At 42.9% G+C, this 15,375-nt stretch overlaps 1 protein-coding gene and 1 long non-coding RNA gene across 2 annotated transcripts; both read left to right on the top strand.

The window, feature by feature from the left end:
- Positions 1 to 2,595: 2,595 nt before the first annotated feature.
- Positions 2,596 to 12,394, top strand: LOC120057285 (serine/arginine repetitive matrix protein 1-like). The gene is made up of 9 exons (XM_039005848.1): positions 2,596 to 2,720; positions 3,705 to 3,766; positions 6,304 to 6,990; positions 7,314 to 7,925; positions 10,038 to 10,168; positions 10,322 to 10,427; positions 10,669 to 10,735; positions 10,961 to 11,062; positions 11,270 to 12,394. The coding sequence occupies exons 2-9, from the start codon at positions 3,717 to 3,719 to the stop codon at positions 11,405 to 11,407; spliced, it is 1,893 nt and encodes a 630-aa protein (XP_038861776.1). The 5' UTR covers positions 2,596 to 2,720; positions 3,705 to 3,716; the 3' UTR covers positions 11,408 to 12,394.
- A 1,775-nt stretch (positions 12,395 to 14,169) lies between these two features.
- On the top strand, positions 14,170 to 15,278 carry LOC120056621. The gene is made up of 3 exons (XR_005477816.1): positions 14,170 to 14,248; positions 14,635 to 14,784; positions 14,917 to 15,278. It is a non-coding gene; the product is annotated as an uncharacterized LOC120056621 (long non-coding RNA).
- The last annotated feature ends 97 nt before the right edge of the window (positions 15,279 to 15,375 follow it).

Genomic DNA, 15,375 nt, shown 5'->3' with positions numbered 1-15,375 from the left:
TTGTAGTTCTAAACATATTCAGGGTGTTTTTTACTCACTTTTGGTCTCTCCCACGACGTTATTCCTCTCTCCTACAGCGTCCATCACAATTACATGCACATGGCCAATTATGCAAATTAGGTGATGACGTCATTTAGCGACTTCTAGAAACTTTTAGGACAGCCAATAGCTACTTTCCTTACTGAGGAGTTTGCAACACTGGCCCTTTCCATAGAGTGGTAATAGTTTCTAGGTCAAACTGTTCAGACGTTTTTGTGGGAGGACAGATTTTCGGGATGTCGCAGATGCGGAAGTGTTGATTGAGAAGCACCCAATGCAAAAAATCTGAAAATTTGAGTTTTTTGATGCAGATGTTGTGTTATGTAACTTGTGTGTAACTGGTGTAACTGGTGCGTCCAGCGAGGTTTAAAAACTGATAGAAATCTGAAGATGAAATGTCCAAAATAATACTAAATGCCAATGTCTTAAAGACACAGTCCTGGATCATAAACATCCACACCAGTAAAAATACACTTTTTCGAGCTGAAAGACGATGGCCAAAGCTTACCCATAATGTTGCATAACGATTTAAGTCAATAAGTCATTGTCTTAGTCAAAGTATGATATATTTAGGCCACTTCGTGCAAATCCATGTGAATGTGGTGTCTTTTCCTATGATATGACATACAAATTATTTTCAGCCTACGTTTCGTTTAAGGGTTGGGATTTATTTGAATGTTACCACTCTCCAGCATGGCATTGCAGCTATTTCTGACTAATAAACAAAGTTATTCCTCTTCATGATGATGAGCCAAACCCAAATTAATTTTATTTATTTATTTTAACCCCTTTTTCTACCCAATTGGTAGTTCCAATCTTGTCCCATCGCCGCAACAGACTCAGGAGAGACGCAAGTCGAGAGCCATGCATCCTTCGAAACAGACCCTACCAAGCTGCCCTGCTTCTTGACACACTGCTCACTTAATCCAGAAGCCAGCCACACAAACGTCTCAAAGGAAATTCCGTCCAGCTGGCAACCGAAGTCAGCTTGCAGGCACCCGGCCCACCACAAGGAGTCGCTAGAGTGAGATGGGACAAGGAAATCTCGGCCGGTCAAACCCTCCCCTAACCCGGACGACGCTGAGCCAATTGTGCGCCACCTTATGGGTCAGCTGTGACACAGCCTGGGATTGAACCCAGGTCTGTAGTGATGCTTCAAGCACTGTAATGCGGTGCCTTAGACTGCTGCGCCACTCGGGAAGCCACATCCACTTTTCTTACCAGAAATGTATCATAATCTATTGGATAATTTGTCAATTTTCACAATTTTTTAAAACTAGTCTGTAAAAAAATATATAATAATTACAATTTAAATAAATAATTGTATCAATTTTAGAATAAGGCTGTAACGTAACAAAGTGGAAAAAGTCAAGGGGCCTGAATACTTTCCGAATGCACTGTATATTGGATCCTTGTACCTGAATGAGTATTGGCAGGCTCCTTAAGAGTACATCTTGGGCTACAGCCGAGGCATTGCAAGAAATCATGTCAAAGAATGTTCTGCCCTCACAGGCTCCTGAGCCTTGTAGGGATGTGACTTGAATTGGAATGTGACTGAAGGAATGGGATGTTATTTTTGTGTGTGTGCGTGTATTTTTCTCTTTTGTATGATGTCGGTTTTTCCCAGTTTCCTACAATGAGGAAGATGAGTACAAGGTGAGGGATCCTTGTAACCAGCAAGAGAGTGATGGGAAGAATATGTGCTTCAGTAAGGTGGGCTTTTTAGCGTTTATAGCCATGGTTGTTAATTGTACTGCAGAAATTAATCGAAAGTCACAGAAAATAGAGGCTGTAGTGGCAGCGCCAGAGAAGTACTTGGGGTTGAGAGGATTTACTGCAGAACAGCTGCAGGGGGTGTTGAGTGGTAGTGGAATGGGTGGTGGGTTTTTAGAGAGGGCTAATAGGTGGTAGGGTAATTTTCCTTAATTCCAATTTTGTATTGTTGTATCTAATAATATAATATAATGTGAATGGCCTTACACACCAGTACAGTAGGTGGTGGTGTATGGACCTAAAAGTTGGACGGATCCCCCAACCAAATCCCCAAAAGAAGAAGGTGGTGGCATGGGACCGCCATAATACCACAGAAGAAGACGGCTCTGAGCGACAGCTCAAGTGTTTGCAGCAGCACACCCTCCCCATAGATAGAACAATGAGACAGATATTTCACTGGATGTTTAAATGTGAAGCATCCGCTAGGCGTTTCCACTCACTACCAAATATGGTAGTGAGAGGAAGCCCCACAGTACGAGAAGATGGAACGAGATTCTGCAAATGCTCTCATTGCTGAAACATTTAATCTCAATACAGTTTTCTGTTCCCAAAACTAGTATATTATGAACAGAGTGGACTAAGGTTTGTAGATTTTACCCTTTGCAAAAGTTGTTTACAAATCGCGTTGTTTGTAGTTATTGCACACGCGCACGTCACAGCGTAGGCGTTCCTTAACGGAAATATGCCGATGACGCTAGAACGCGCCAATAGGATCTCGCTAGATGCTTGTTCTGCCCACTTTGGGTCATTTGTTCCCTTTGAAACGAAAGGCTGTGGTCTATATTTGGTTTAGTTGGTCTATCTTTGGTTTAGAAAATCTTTGCCCTCCCTGTACCGGACAGATTCGACGGACCAGACTGCAGAACGAAGGCGATTGAAAGTAACGTCATTTCAACACAAACTGAAAGGTAAGTTATTGCTATTATTCATTTGGTTTTTATTGTAAGGTCCCATTTAAAAACAACTCGTCGTATGTGGATGTATCCAAGAATAGGTCACCTTTCTAAGCGGCATAGCTAACATCAGCACAGATTTTGGGAGTTTAACGCGTTAGCTAGCCAACAATAGCTACACCATTACGTTAGACTAGCCAGTTTAGTGTACAAATAACCAAATAATTTCAACTGCACCATGTTGGTTATTTAGCTAGATGCTAACTAACGTTTGCTAACAAGCGCGATCGACTTGCGTTTGGCGAGACTTGTCTAGCTATATCGTTTAAAAGATTGCTAGGTAACCCGTTAGTGATATCTGGCCAATGCTAACAAGCGAACTACTTTTTAGCTAGCTAGTCGAGGTTGTTTGGCACGCTGCGTTTAGTCAACGTTATCCCACATTTCCCCCATAGTTAGGCTGCACTGCTAGCAACTAGCTACTTTTTATAGTAACTGTTACTACAACTAAGTTAGTCGCATTGTTCTGACACCCATGTACCTAGCAAGCAACTACTTCCTAACATGTTTGCCTTTTTAAAATGGCTGCATATGTCGATGTGCTTTAGCTTGTTAATTTAGCGAGCTACTTATTTCTTCGATGGTGTAGTTCGTAGCAAAGACAGTAGAGTATGAAGATAGGCAGAAACTGCTAATCCAATAAAAGTCTCCGATCACGCTTGTAGGTGTCATGGCGACGTTGGCTGGCTAAACGCAGAAATACGTAATTTGGTCTAAAGGTCGTCTCACGCCGAACTCAAACCCTGGTCTTCTTCGCAAGGGTTCCTGGAAGTCTTGCCATGTTACGTCTCTGGGGTTAAGAACTTTGTGTTGGTAGTAACTAAATCTGTAAATTGGTTAACGTTAGCTACCTGTAGTTTCGCCAAGTCCGCTAGCTAGGCTTTATTGTTTAAAACTCGCTGTAACTTCTGTCAATGCAAGTACGTTTCTTTTCTACAGATTATTCCGTGTATGCCAAAGATGGTCAGACATCACTCCGGACCTCCTCGGTTCAAGCCCAGGTATTTGCAGAATATTAGTTATATTGCAACAAACAAGGTTTAGTCTAATAGTAAACTAACTTATTTGGTTTTAACCTTTTCACACATAACAAAAAACGGGTGTGATCATTCTACAGTGGTCCCTGCTGCTTACACTCAACCCATTATGATTAGAACACTTGTTTAGAACGTCCAGTTTCGATTGACGCAACAATCAGCATTTGAGCTGGCCACAATTTTTTCATAGACATTTTTCACAAACACAGTCCTTACAAAGTTATGTCAAGAATGTGACCAGTTTATTTTTGGATGCAATGTTCAGACATTCACAGAAGTAGCTGCAGCATAACACAATCATCCAAACCGGAAAATGTAGGCTGCATTTGTCCTAGTGCTAACTGAGGAAAGATTGACAACATAAGCGGTCAAATTTTTATAACTCTCGCCCGACAAACTACTATTTTTTTTAAATTGTACCTTTATTTAACTAGGCAACATACAAGTGTTATACATGGGTTTAAAGATGAACTTCTTGTTAATCCAACCACTGTGTCAGATTTCAAAAAGGCTATACGGCGAAAGCATACCATGCGATTATTTGAGAACAGCGCCCAGCAGACAAATCATTGCAAACAGTAACCAGCCAAGTAGAGGAGTTACAAGTCAGAAATAGTGATCAAATGAATCACTTACCTTTGATGATCTTCATATGGTTGCACTCACAAGACTCCCATTTACTCAATAAATGTTAATTTTGTTCGATAAAGTCCATGTTTATATCCAAAAACCTTGTTTTGTTCAGCAATCCACAGGCTCAAATGCAGTCACAACAGGCAGACGAAAAATCCAAATAGTATCTGTAAAGTTCGTAGAAACATGTCAAATGATGTTTATAATCAATCTTCAGGTTGTTTTTAGTCAAAATAATCAATATTTCAACCGGACAATAACGTCGTCAATATAAAAGGTAAACAAGAAAGGCGCGCTCTTGGTCGGGCGCATGAAAAAGCTCTGGGACACTGTAGTGTCCACTCATTCAGAGGCCATACTCCCTCAGTTTTCAGAATACAAGCCTGAAACAAATTCTAAAGACTGTTGACATCTAGTGGAAGGCATAGGAAGTGCAATTTGAGTCCTAAGTCAATGGATACTGTAATGGCATTCAATAGAAAACTACAAACATAAAAAAAATCCCACTTCCTGGATGGATTTTTCTCAGGTTTTCGCCTGCCAAATCAGTTCTGTTATACTGACAGACATTATTTTAACAGTTTTGGAAACTTTTGTGTTTTCTATCCAAATCTACCAATTATATGCATAGCCTAGCTTCTGGGCCTGAGTAGCAGGCAGTTTACTTTGGGCAAACTTTTCATCCGAAAGGGAAAATAGTGCCCCCTAGTGAAGTTAAGAACAAATTCTTATTTTCAATGACAGCCTAGGAACAGTGCCTTGCTTAGGGGCAGAACGACATTTTTTTACCTTGTCAGCTCGGGGATTCGATCTTGCAACCTTTCGGTTACAATTCCAACGCTCTAACCACTAGGTTGCCTGCCTTCCCAATACAATATGAATTAGCTAATAGCAATTACTATTTAAAATTAATCACATCACAGGTGAGCTCACCACTGAAAGAAATAATTGAGTAAAACACTTTCTAGAAATCGAAAGTAATCCGACGTAGTTTGTGCGTGCCACCATAGTTTTTTTTTCACATCAACCAAAAATAATTGGAGGAGTTAGGTCTGTTTATAGTATGCATGTTGAAGGGGGTGTGTCACCAACAATCATTCACTTCTGGAGGTTTACCCGAAAGATGTGTGAATCATTCCTTCACCGCATTATAACGTCTTTGGTCTGACACCCAGACTGCATTGTATAATGTCAACAAACATTGCGCCACACATAGCTGGCTAATAGCTTAGCATTAGCTCATTATAATCAGTACAACCTTTTAAAAAGTATTTTTCACACCTCCGTAGTTGTCCTTTACAATCTATGCAAAAATCTGAATGTATTTTTCACCAGTACTTGGAAACGTGAATAAAACTGTAAATACACTATGCATGTTTGGTGCATAATTTATGCGCCTACAGTAGAAACGACACCACGATATACAGAAAATAAGGAACTTGCTGATGTCCAAAGTTATTCTTTGTATGGAAAACAAGGCAATGCGAGCGTCAGCCAGAAAGTTGCACAAATTTGAACATTATCTCCATACTTGATCTGCGCAAACATATTGAAGTGCGTGGGCTCTCCTCGAAGAGAGAAGTTTGTCCATCTCGATAAATTGTCCGCAGCGCTGAAATAGGCTACTTCTATGTGAATCAATGAGGCGGGAACACGCCTCAATTCAAACTTAAAAAATACAAAAATACATACAGTGAGTGCATTCTGACATCACGTGCATAAAACATCTCACACTGGGGCGACCGTTAGATGTTTGGAAGTCATGTATGAGAAGGTTAAGTAACACTATTTTAAGTGTAGACATGGCTAATGATAAAAGAACATGAATTGTGTGGATGGATTCTTAAGACTGTTTTGTTATTCAACAGGTCCTACTCGGATGGCTACAACAACATGCCACACGAAGAGCATTACAGCCCTCATCTCAGGAGTCAGAGAGGATTCCGGGGCCACCCAGGAAAGGCCCCTCCAAGCTGGAGAGATTCCAGAGGCAGAGGACACGCTCACTTTGCCAAAAGTCCCACACTGATAGGAGAACGGCGGGAGCGACAATTCAATCAGTGGAGGTCCCAAAACCAGGATTCCTTCAACACATGTCCCTCTCAATCGGAGCCCCATCATGGCCACAGGAGGGCACCCCCATCCAGGCCAAACTGTCCTCCCCAAGCCCAGCATAGGTCCTCCCCACACAGTCCTGCACAATGGCACCAGGGCCAGAGGGGAGCACCTATCCATGGACAACACCCAGGTCACAGATCACCCTCACCACACCATTACCAACCCCCTGACAGGAGGCCACCACCCTCACCATCCCCCCACAGTTCCTTCATGGGCACCCACAAGCACCCAGGTCCTTCCCATGAAGAGGATAGGAGCTGGGGTGCCCGGCCGCACCATAGCCCCGGGAAGAGGTTGTTTGAGGGCCCAGGTCGTGGGGGGAAGCGCTGGAATGGGCCAGGGCCCTTTCCCCACCCACACAATAGTGAACGTGGACCTTCTGGCACCGCCCAGAAAAATCCACGGGAGTTTCATGGCAGAGGCCCATATCCAGAGAGGTACAGGAGTGAAGAGGCAGTATGGGCTGGGTAAAATAAATGGAGAGAAAGTGTAACCTCACGTAGTCCTCTACACCACCGAGGTCAAAATTATCGTTCAGTGTTACAATGCTAATAAGCTGTAAAATTCGGTGATCTGGTGTTAATGCGCCTGCCACTGGAAAGAGTTTGTATATGCTCACTGAAGGTTTTACGCTTACCTGTATCATGGCATTAAAGTGAAGGGGCACCATAAAGAACCGCTAAACCTCCGTTTCCTGCTTCACCCGATAATGGATCTTCCAATGTAATCATTTGTTGTATTGTTTGTGATGGATGTGCAGGTGGTCTGCTGAGCGAGATCCCAGGCAACAGCATGGAGTGGTGGGAAGGGAGAGGGAGGGCAGCGGACGCCGCAGCGCTGAGTGGGCACAGGAAGGCAGCTCTCACCACCCTCCCCACAGATCCCCCGCATGGAAAGGCGTTTCATCTTCTTTCTACCAGAACAGCCCGCAGGGAAGACCAAGTGGACAACCTCACAAGCGGAATTTCCAGGAGTGCGGACCAGGCCTTGGTCTGGAGCATGGTCATCCAAAGTGCCCTCGGATAGAGATCCCACAATACTTCTCTAGGGGATTTGGCGGCCGTCCCTTGTCTCTCATGGACAAGAGTCGCTTGATGAAGGGGCGTAAAATTAGAGCGGAGTCGGTGATGCGGCTCAAAGCACCTCCACTTCGACCCAGAGGAGCAGATATCAAGAACCATGAAGAGCAATTTCCGCATGCGTCCAGAGAAAATGCACAATCCAAGTTCGCTCTTCGGCAGGAGCGTTTCCAAGCAAAGGCTGAGCCGCTGAGGAAGAGAGCCATACCTCATCAGTCACCTGCCAAGTCTTCCAGGAATTCTGAGTCACACAAGGAACATGTGGACTCTCAGCGCGCCTTGAGCACACACAGGTACGGTATCTTCCTTCTCACTCTGGGAGCTGGGGCGTGATGATGTTTGGAGGAAATGGAGTTACGGCGATGTCCTGAATCCGTTACGTTTTGAAATCAAATGTCCAAAGTTCTCTGGGGTTGCACTTTCAAGTGTGCTGGCAGTGAACAGAATAATTCACAAGTGTTTTTTCTTTCTTCTGGGTGCCAGTCATTCAAAGTTGAATTAATATCAGCCTGTTCATTAATGTCAGATGTGATTGAAAGATGCTAGAAAAGCCATATCCATATTTGTTGATGGGAGGCCTGTTCCTCTGTGATGCTATTGGGGTCTGAAGCTAGAGTGGTGCTGTCCCTCTCTGACCAAGTGGAAGAGTTGAAGAAACTTACTCACGCAGCAAGCCCCCCCCCAGACAGAACAGAAGTTCAGAAGAGTCCATCCGTGAAGAGGACTGCGGACAATACCATACCCTTAAATCCGCTGAAATGCCACAGTCGTTGCACACCAACATGACTCGTAGGAAAGGAGATGCTTTTCTTATCCTGGATGAGCAGTGACCTATATTGGAGGAGACTCTGAAACGGACAGCTGTCATACTAATTCGGGTTACACGATCTGCCAGTTGACAAAGGGATATTTGGCCCGCAGGAAGTCAGTTTGAGCAATAACATTCAAATGGCATTGTAATATGCAGCAGCTTCCTTGAAGATGCCATCCAGAGGACTTTTGGGGATAGTACACTGCCACTGACAACAGGCGGCAGAAGCTCTGAGGATGTACAGCATCAAGAGGAGAGGACACTACCACTGAGGAATCTCCATATCAATATTTACTCAATGGTCCAAAGATGAGGTCAACGTGTGCTGCTGTTCCTGAACTGTTGGCCCCTTTTATGCTCTGGTAATACATAGATGCATACAATACTACTTGTATTTCTTAGACAGAATGCAGCCATGCAGTTGACTCACTATTTAAAAAGTGATTTAGAATCATTACTCATTAAATGCACAATAGACCTACAAGAAACAAACGAAGCGATAATGGACCACACCTCTGTACATTAACATCATACGGAACCTGGCTAAGCCAGTGAACAGTGGACTTTTCCTGCATGAAAGAATACATCAAATCTGCATCTATGCAGAACATATGCAGTGGGAAACTGTACAGTACACTGAATCTCATCGCAGCAATTTTTCAGAGGATGGTGGCATTACAAGTACAATTGGATGTCTACACGTACACAATGGGATCCATTCCTACAAAGTGCAAGCTCCTTCACACCGTGCTCTGTAGATTGCTCGTTTATTGAGGCGTACTGCTGAGTTCTGACCGAAGACGGACGATCTCGAGTTGAATTGATCACACTGCTTGTACCAGACAGGAGAGCAAGATCACAACACCATACCCTTTTGAAATTGAATGTCCAATGATTGCAGGAGAGTTGCGATTTGGAAAGTGAGACTGAACTTAACGAAGAGAAGTAAGGATCAACTGAAGATCACTGATCATAGACGAATGGCTCGTTTCGCTGAACTAATTAGATACTTTAATCTCCTGTTCCCCCTCATTATTTTAATAGTAATGAGCTGGAGAGGATTGACAGCCTTTGAACTTAACTTCAAGTAAAAATGTGGACCCCAAGAGACCAGGTCATCAAAGCGATCAGCATCACTTGTCCACTTCATACACGTCAGTTTTCACTCGGTGAAGGGTTCATTGAAAAACAGCGTTAGGAAACCATGGACATTACATGCTCTTTGTAAGTACCCGAGTGACGATCAGCTTTTATTATGACCATTATTCCACTCTCAGTGATTATAGATGAATCTTTAGCCGCATGCCCTTTAACTCCCTTCATCCGCCATGTAACTTCCTGTCATTCCATGTCCCCCAATATCTGTTCTAGTCTGTTTTTACATATTACATTTTTTGTTCTACAGAATGACACCATTTCAACTTTTCAGGGCATTACTTAGACTGACGGAATTGTCCCTTACGGGGCAACATCTGGTGATGAGGCTACTAGTAATATTGTTCTGCTTGACTGCCTACCAAACCTGGCCTCTCAGGCTGTACTGAATAGGATGCTCATCTCTTGTCATCCTCTACCTCGGCTGGTCTCTCTCCAGCTCTTCCTCTATAGACCGACGGTTGGCTTGTGACCTAGTCGTCGTGTCCCAGTGGCAAGCGCCTGGGACAAACTCCAGCTCAAAGGACAGCCCCCCAAGGGATAGAAGTAGACCACCACAGAACAAAACAGGTAAGTGAACTGTGACATTTTGTTTAGTCATGTCCGTTGGCTAACAGCTTGTTTGATGCCCCTCGACAGGAATGTGACGTCTCTTGGTGAATAAAGATAATTCATGAATCATTGTGAGAATGCGACTTCTCTTACTCTCACCTGACTTTTCAGAGCCCTATTACAATTCTGATGAACAACTTACGCTGAATGAACGCTTCTCTAAAATTCATGACTCCAGTCCTTCCCCTTCTCCAAGAGACTGGAGATATGCAGAAAGGTAATCCGCCAATTTCAATATAAGAAACTGGATGAGGATTATTGTAAAAGAGTTGATGTAAAGTGAATATATTGTTATGAATGGAATATAACTGGAACCATTTTGTTGGTGTAAAATCTTTGTGGTTATGGGTTACATGGTATGATGCATAACAATGGATGTGGCTTCACACAGCAATAACTGTAGTTTTAGTCAGGATTATTTAGCCAGATAATTCACTTTGTCTTGTTTCACATTTTAGGCAAACGGACAAGCCACAGGAGAACCACACGCCTGAAAGACCCTTCAGGAATCCAAGACCACCTCAGGTGAGGAGCACTTCCTGGTTTTGACTGACCTATTAGAAAACTGAATGTTCATAGCTTTAGTGTTGGGAGTGCTAACATGCTTACTGTAATGAGCGTAAACTGTCAAGGGATGCCAATACCTTGAATGTTGCCTCCCATAATTTTGGAAACCTCAGTGTGCAATTCCATTTCTTGATCAACTCCATTCCACCATATCTGCACATGCTTTACTCTTATGTCCCACAGAGACCCAGCTTCTGTCCCAGCAGCCCAAATCATAAACCAGGTCCTCCTCCCCAGAGAAAGCCAGGCCCTGATCTGCCTGGTCCCTTTAGGAAGCCACTCATGGTATGAAGCTGCTTTTTTTCTTCTTCTTTTTTCCAGCTCTTATAACTTATGGTCAGTATGACTTATCTTAGCCCACGGACCGTGTTGTGGGCCTCCTTGGCCTTTTGAAAATATAGGTGGTGGTGTCAGGTGGATTAAGCTGTATGTCACTGAAAGACTGCATTTCTGACTAGTCTGGCTGAAATAATTTCTTCCTCCTTTTTATAGGGAGGCGTTGTGCCACGTCCCTTCTCTCAGAGGCCAGTGTTCAGAAAGAGCCAGAGCATCCTATCAAAATACCGCAACATGCCGACGATGCGTCAACGTGTACCACCCAACAGAGGGTCGAATTACCGCCGCTGGTGATCAAACTAGAGGGACTGACTGCACAGATCGGGGTTACACACCCTGGCTTTGGGCTGCCTCTTTGTCTTGGAGGTGGTCCCCAGATGGAACTGTCCCTGTGCCCATCAGAAAAACCAGACATAAAATGTTGATTTTTATTACATAAGATGTGTTTTAAATATAGAGAATAGGCCATCTGTTTCTATTCTTCCTGACTAGTTATTATGGACATGGTTTTGTGATTTCACAACTGTGTTACAGCTCTCATAATATGTAAATTAGGTAATGGTGACTTTTCTTTTTATATTTTCCAGCACCACTTTTTCCCCGATGCTTAGATTTTTTTGTATGTTTTTGCAGTAAAGGGACAGTGTTGATCAAGCCTCTGTATTTCACATGAACCTCAATACTATGAATTGAGTCACTTCAGTTAAAAAGGAATTTTAGTCAATGTGAAATGATAACTAGATCTCCCCAGTCCCATGGACGGTACATCCCAAAAAGGTACTACGGAGCCTCCTTCGGCACAAGAGAAAACACCACATAAGGCATGTCCAGCCAATTATTTGAAATAGCTTAAAACAAATGTTCAAATGAGCAGGACATGCAAGGGGCATCAGTAGTTTTTACAGGTTGAGAATTATAAAAACTTGACCACACACATTTGACAGAGCATCATATTCAACAGCCCCTGTGGAATAGTCTTTACGGCCACTTTACAGCAAAAGGAGAAACATGAATAAGCGGTGAACAGTCTATAGCTGGGAAATTCTAGACTGATTCTGATTTATGGATTCAATAGTGTAGCTGGTTTGTATGTAAATTGAGTCTTGCTGAAAATGATATGGGGCTTGTATGATTTCGTTTTGTATGAGATAATACTTTGGCTTGTGTGTTATGGCTGAGTAGATAATTTAATCTGCCAAATTAGCTTCCCCCTACTCCTGTAACACTGTAGATGAGAAAATAGGGGTACAATCTGAAGAAAATAAAGAACCATTTAAAACATTGATGTGAAAGACACAAACTCCACAAGGAAAGAAGGGGAAAGTTTGCACTCGTTTGAGAGGTGGAGAAAACTGTTCTGTTGGGTGTGCCATTTGCATTCCTTGGAGATCACCTGTCAGACGAGCTGTTGCCACTTCAGTGTAGGCTAGCCATGTCCTTTCCTGTGATTGGTTACAGCCGTCACCTTAAAAGGAGGGGATTGCAGGGGTCCAGCTGCATTCCAGAACTGTCACAAAGGCTTGACAGCTAAAGGAAGCCCTGGGGGAATAACCGGTGTAGAAAGGTAAGAATAAGTCAGTGAGAAAGAACCATATATAAAGGAGACGAAAGTACACGACAAGTTTATACAGTCAGGTCCATAATTATTGGCATCCTTGATAAAGGAGCAAAAAAAGACCATGAAATAAATAATACAGATACTGACCTATATTGTATACCCCCCCCACCCCAAAAAATGTATTTTATACTAATACAACTTCTCATAGAAAGAGACTTCAAGTTTTAATTTTTTTTTAAAGATCAGGGTCAAAAGCACTACACAGCTGATTCAAACTCACCAAGCTTTGATTATTTGAATCAACGTTTCACACATTTTGGCAGACAGGAATTCCGCTTATATTTTCTAGTCTCTGAATAATATAATCAAATTGTAAAAATGTAATGATAAACTGGCAGCGCTTCCTATTCCTGATTCAAAATACAATGAAGATTCCTCTTGACTTGTTCCATTCAAACTCAAATTGTATTGATCTTTGCACCCTGCTCTCCACTCTGAAGATACTGGATAATTGCGTGAGTGTCAAATGGCCTGTAGTCTGTCCCTTTAAGTGCTCCCAAATCTTTAGCCCTGCAATCAGTAGTTCTGTCGTCCTCAGGGACGGCCCCTGTGAACAGTCCCAATGATACTGGTGGTGAGCCTGTCTGAGTGCTCCACTATCCTGTGCTAAACTTAGCCCTGACAATACCTCCTCTCATCACACTAACACACTCCCATGCTTTTGGGTTACAATGGAACAGGTGAATGGTGTAGAGTTACCACCAATGGAGCTGTATTGCGATAGGAACACTGGCCAAACAAGGTGAGCATGTATAATATAAATCCTAACTTGAACACCTACTAAGATAGCTATCGTTTCAATGGATTGGTCTCTTTCCTGTAGCAAACGGTTACTGCTAATGTTTTGCACTGATTCTTCATTTAGATTTTTCAGTGTGCACAGTATCTACAATTATGTTATATTTGGCAGCCTTGTTTATTTTCTTGGGCAAGAATGATTCATGCATTTACTTATCCTCTTGGTATCTGATAAGTGTAAAATTGTGATGCTTTCCAAAATAGGCTTGAACACGTGCAAGTGTATTTTCTGATTGACAAATGTGCTTGGAGAAATACCAGACTCCACTGACTTTATTCACTCCACTCTGTCATCATTTTAGATAGTATTTCTTAGCTTTGGAGCTCTTTTCTCTCTTTCATTCTGTTACTCTACATATCACCTTGGCGTTCTTCTGTGTCACCATGGGCAACTATAGCTCTGCCCTCACCGCGGGTAAGCCAATCAACCGTTCTCCAATCTTCTCTTACGTTCCTTTTTAACTCGTTTTAATGATTTTAGTGGCTCAAGAATTGAAGAATGCCTGACAACGTGTTTTTATGATACTGTTATTTTATTTCAATGACCCCACCTTCAATTGAGCCTTTAAATCAAATAAACTGTGTCTAATGCCGTCTTGTTTTTTTTTTCTCCTTAAGACATTGAAGATTTTGATGCTATCGTTTCGGTCACAGAGACGCTGAATCAATTGGCAGCACATGTGGAAGACGAAAGATTTCGGTCACAGATTCTGTCATCGGTGAGTATATTTCTGAACACCGACATCTGATATGGTTATTATTGTAGAGTAGTGCAGCATGTGATATGGTTGTTGAGTCTCTGAGGAACTTGTCAACTACTCACAGATCTGTTTGTGTCCCATTTGTCCTTGAGTTAAATTTAACATTTAAGCTGGCAGACAACCCGAACACCCATGCACAAGCAAGCATGCATGCACACGTGTAAATTTGACATGTGCTACTAAGTATTCATAAAGGGACTGAAGTGTTCAATATTCTGTAGGGACACAATTACAATAACCACCTGTACGCATAACAGGATATCTGTCATTTTAAAAATTATGAAGTCCTTCTCGTCTCCTTTCAATAGTCATGTTTCTTTCTCTGTTTGCTGTTGTCCTCTCAGGCTGCTCAGTCTAACCCTGACTTACAGGAAGATGTGCAGGTAGCCCCTACACAGGAGGGAGAGACACAAGAGAAAGAGGAGCTGGACCTCTCCTCTGTCATATCACTCATCAGCACCCAGACAGCACCTACAAACACCCCTGTTTTGCCTGTAAGTCCATTTTCACCTTACTGTGCTTGCTGCCCAATGTCGATGTGGTATATAGAATTGCTTATTCGGCCTCTGTTGCGTTGGTTTAAAGACTATCAATTGTTTGTGCTGTTGTGATGCGTTGGTGGACAGGTGATTGAAAAGAAGCTTCACCGCCCTCCAAGGCCCACAAAGCTCTCCTCCTCTTCATCATCCACTGTTGCCAGTGTTCCCCACCCCTTCTCCACCCTCCTCCCTGGGGCTCTCTCTGCTATCCTGCGTGTGACCCTGCCCCCTCACCTCACCTCTAACCCCAAGCCCAGGAGGGAGCCAAGTGCCCAGGGCCCACTGACCCTAGAACAGGTGCAGACAGAGCTCCGGGACTTGAGGGAAGAGGTAGAAATGATGAAGAGCCAGCACAAGTAAGTCTTTATCTTTGCGTGTAACTACAGTATGTCTTGTATTGTGTTTTCCAAGTGTGCCTCTGATTTAGGATTTATCTTCTCTGTTAGCAAAGAGATTCAACTGCTGATGAATGAGCTGGATGAGGAGAAAAGGATTCGTTTGTCAGTACAGGTACTGTGTGTCTGTCAGCAGACATCTACATTTGAT

This window comes from Salvelinus namaycush, chromosome 12, assembly GCF_016432855.1.
Source record: "Salvelinus namaycush isolate Seneca chromosome 12, SaNama_1.0, whole genome shotgun sequence".
Taxonomy (NCBI): domain Eukaryota; kingdom Metazoa; phylum Chordata; class Actinopteri; order Salmoniformes; family Salmonidae; genus Salvelinus; species Salvelinus namaycush.
The sequence above is the reverse complement of the archived record's forward strand: the minus strand, read 5'-3'. Positions and strand labels throughout refer to the sequence as shown.

Excerpts from the sequence above, each read along its gene's own strand:
- LOC120057285 (XM_039005848.1), top strand. The coding sequence starts at position 3,717 with ATGCCAAAGATGGTCAGACATCACTCCGGACCTCCTCGGTTCAAGCCC. Across the intron at positions 3,767-6,303 it reads CCTCCTCGGTTCAAGCCCAG|GTCCTACTCGGATGGCTACA; the intron begins GTATTTGCAGAA and ends GTTATTCAACAG. Across the intron at positions 7,926-10,037 it reads CGCGCCTTGAGCACACACAG|CTCTTCCTCTATAGACCGAC; the intron begins GTACGGTATCTT and ends GTCTCTCTCCAG.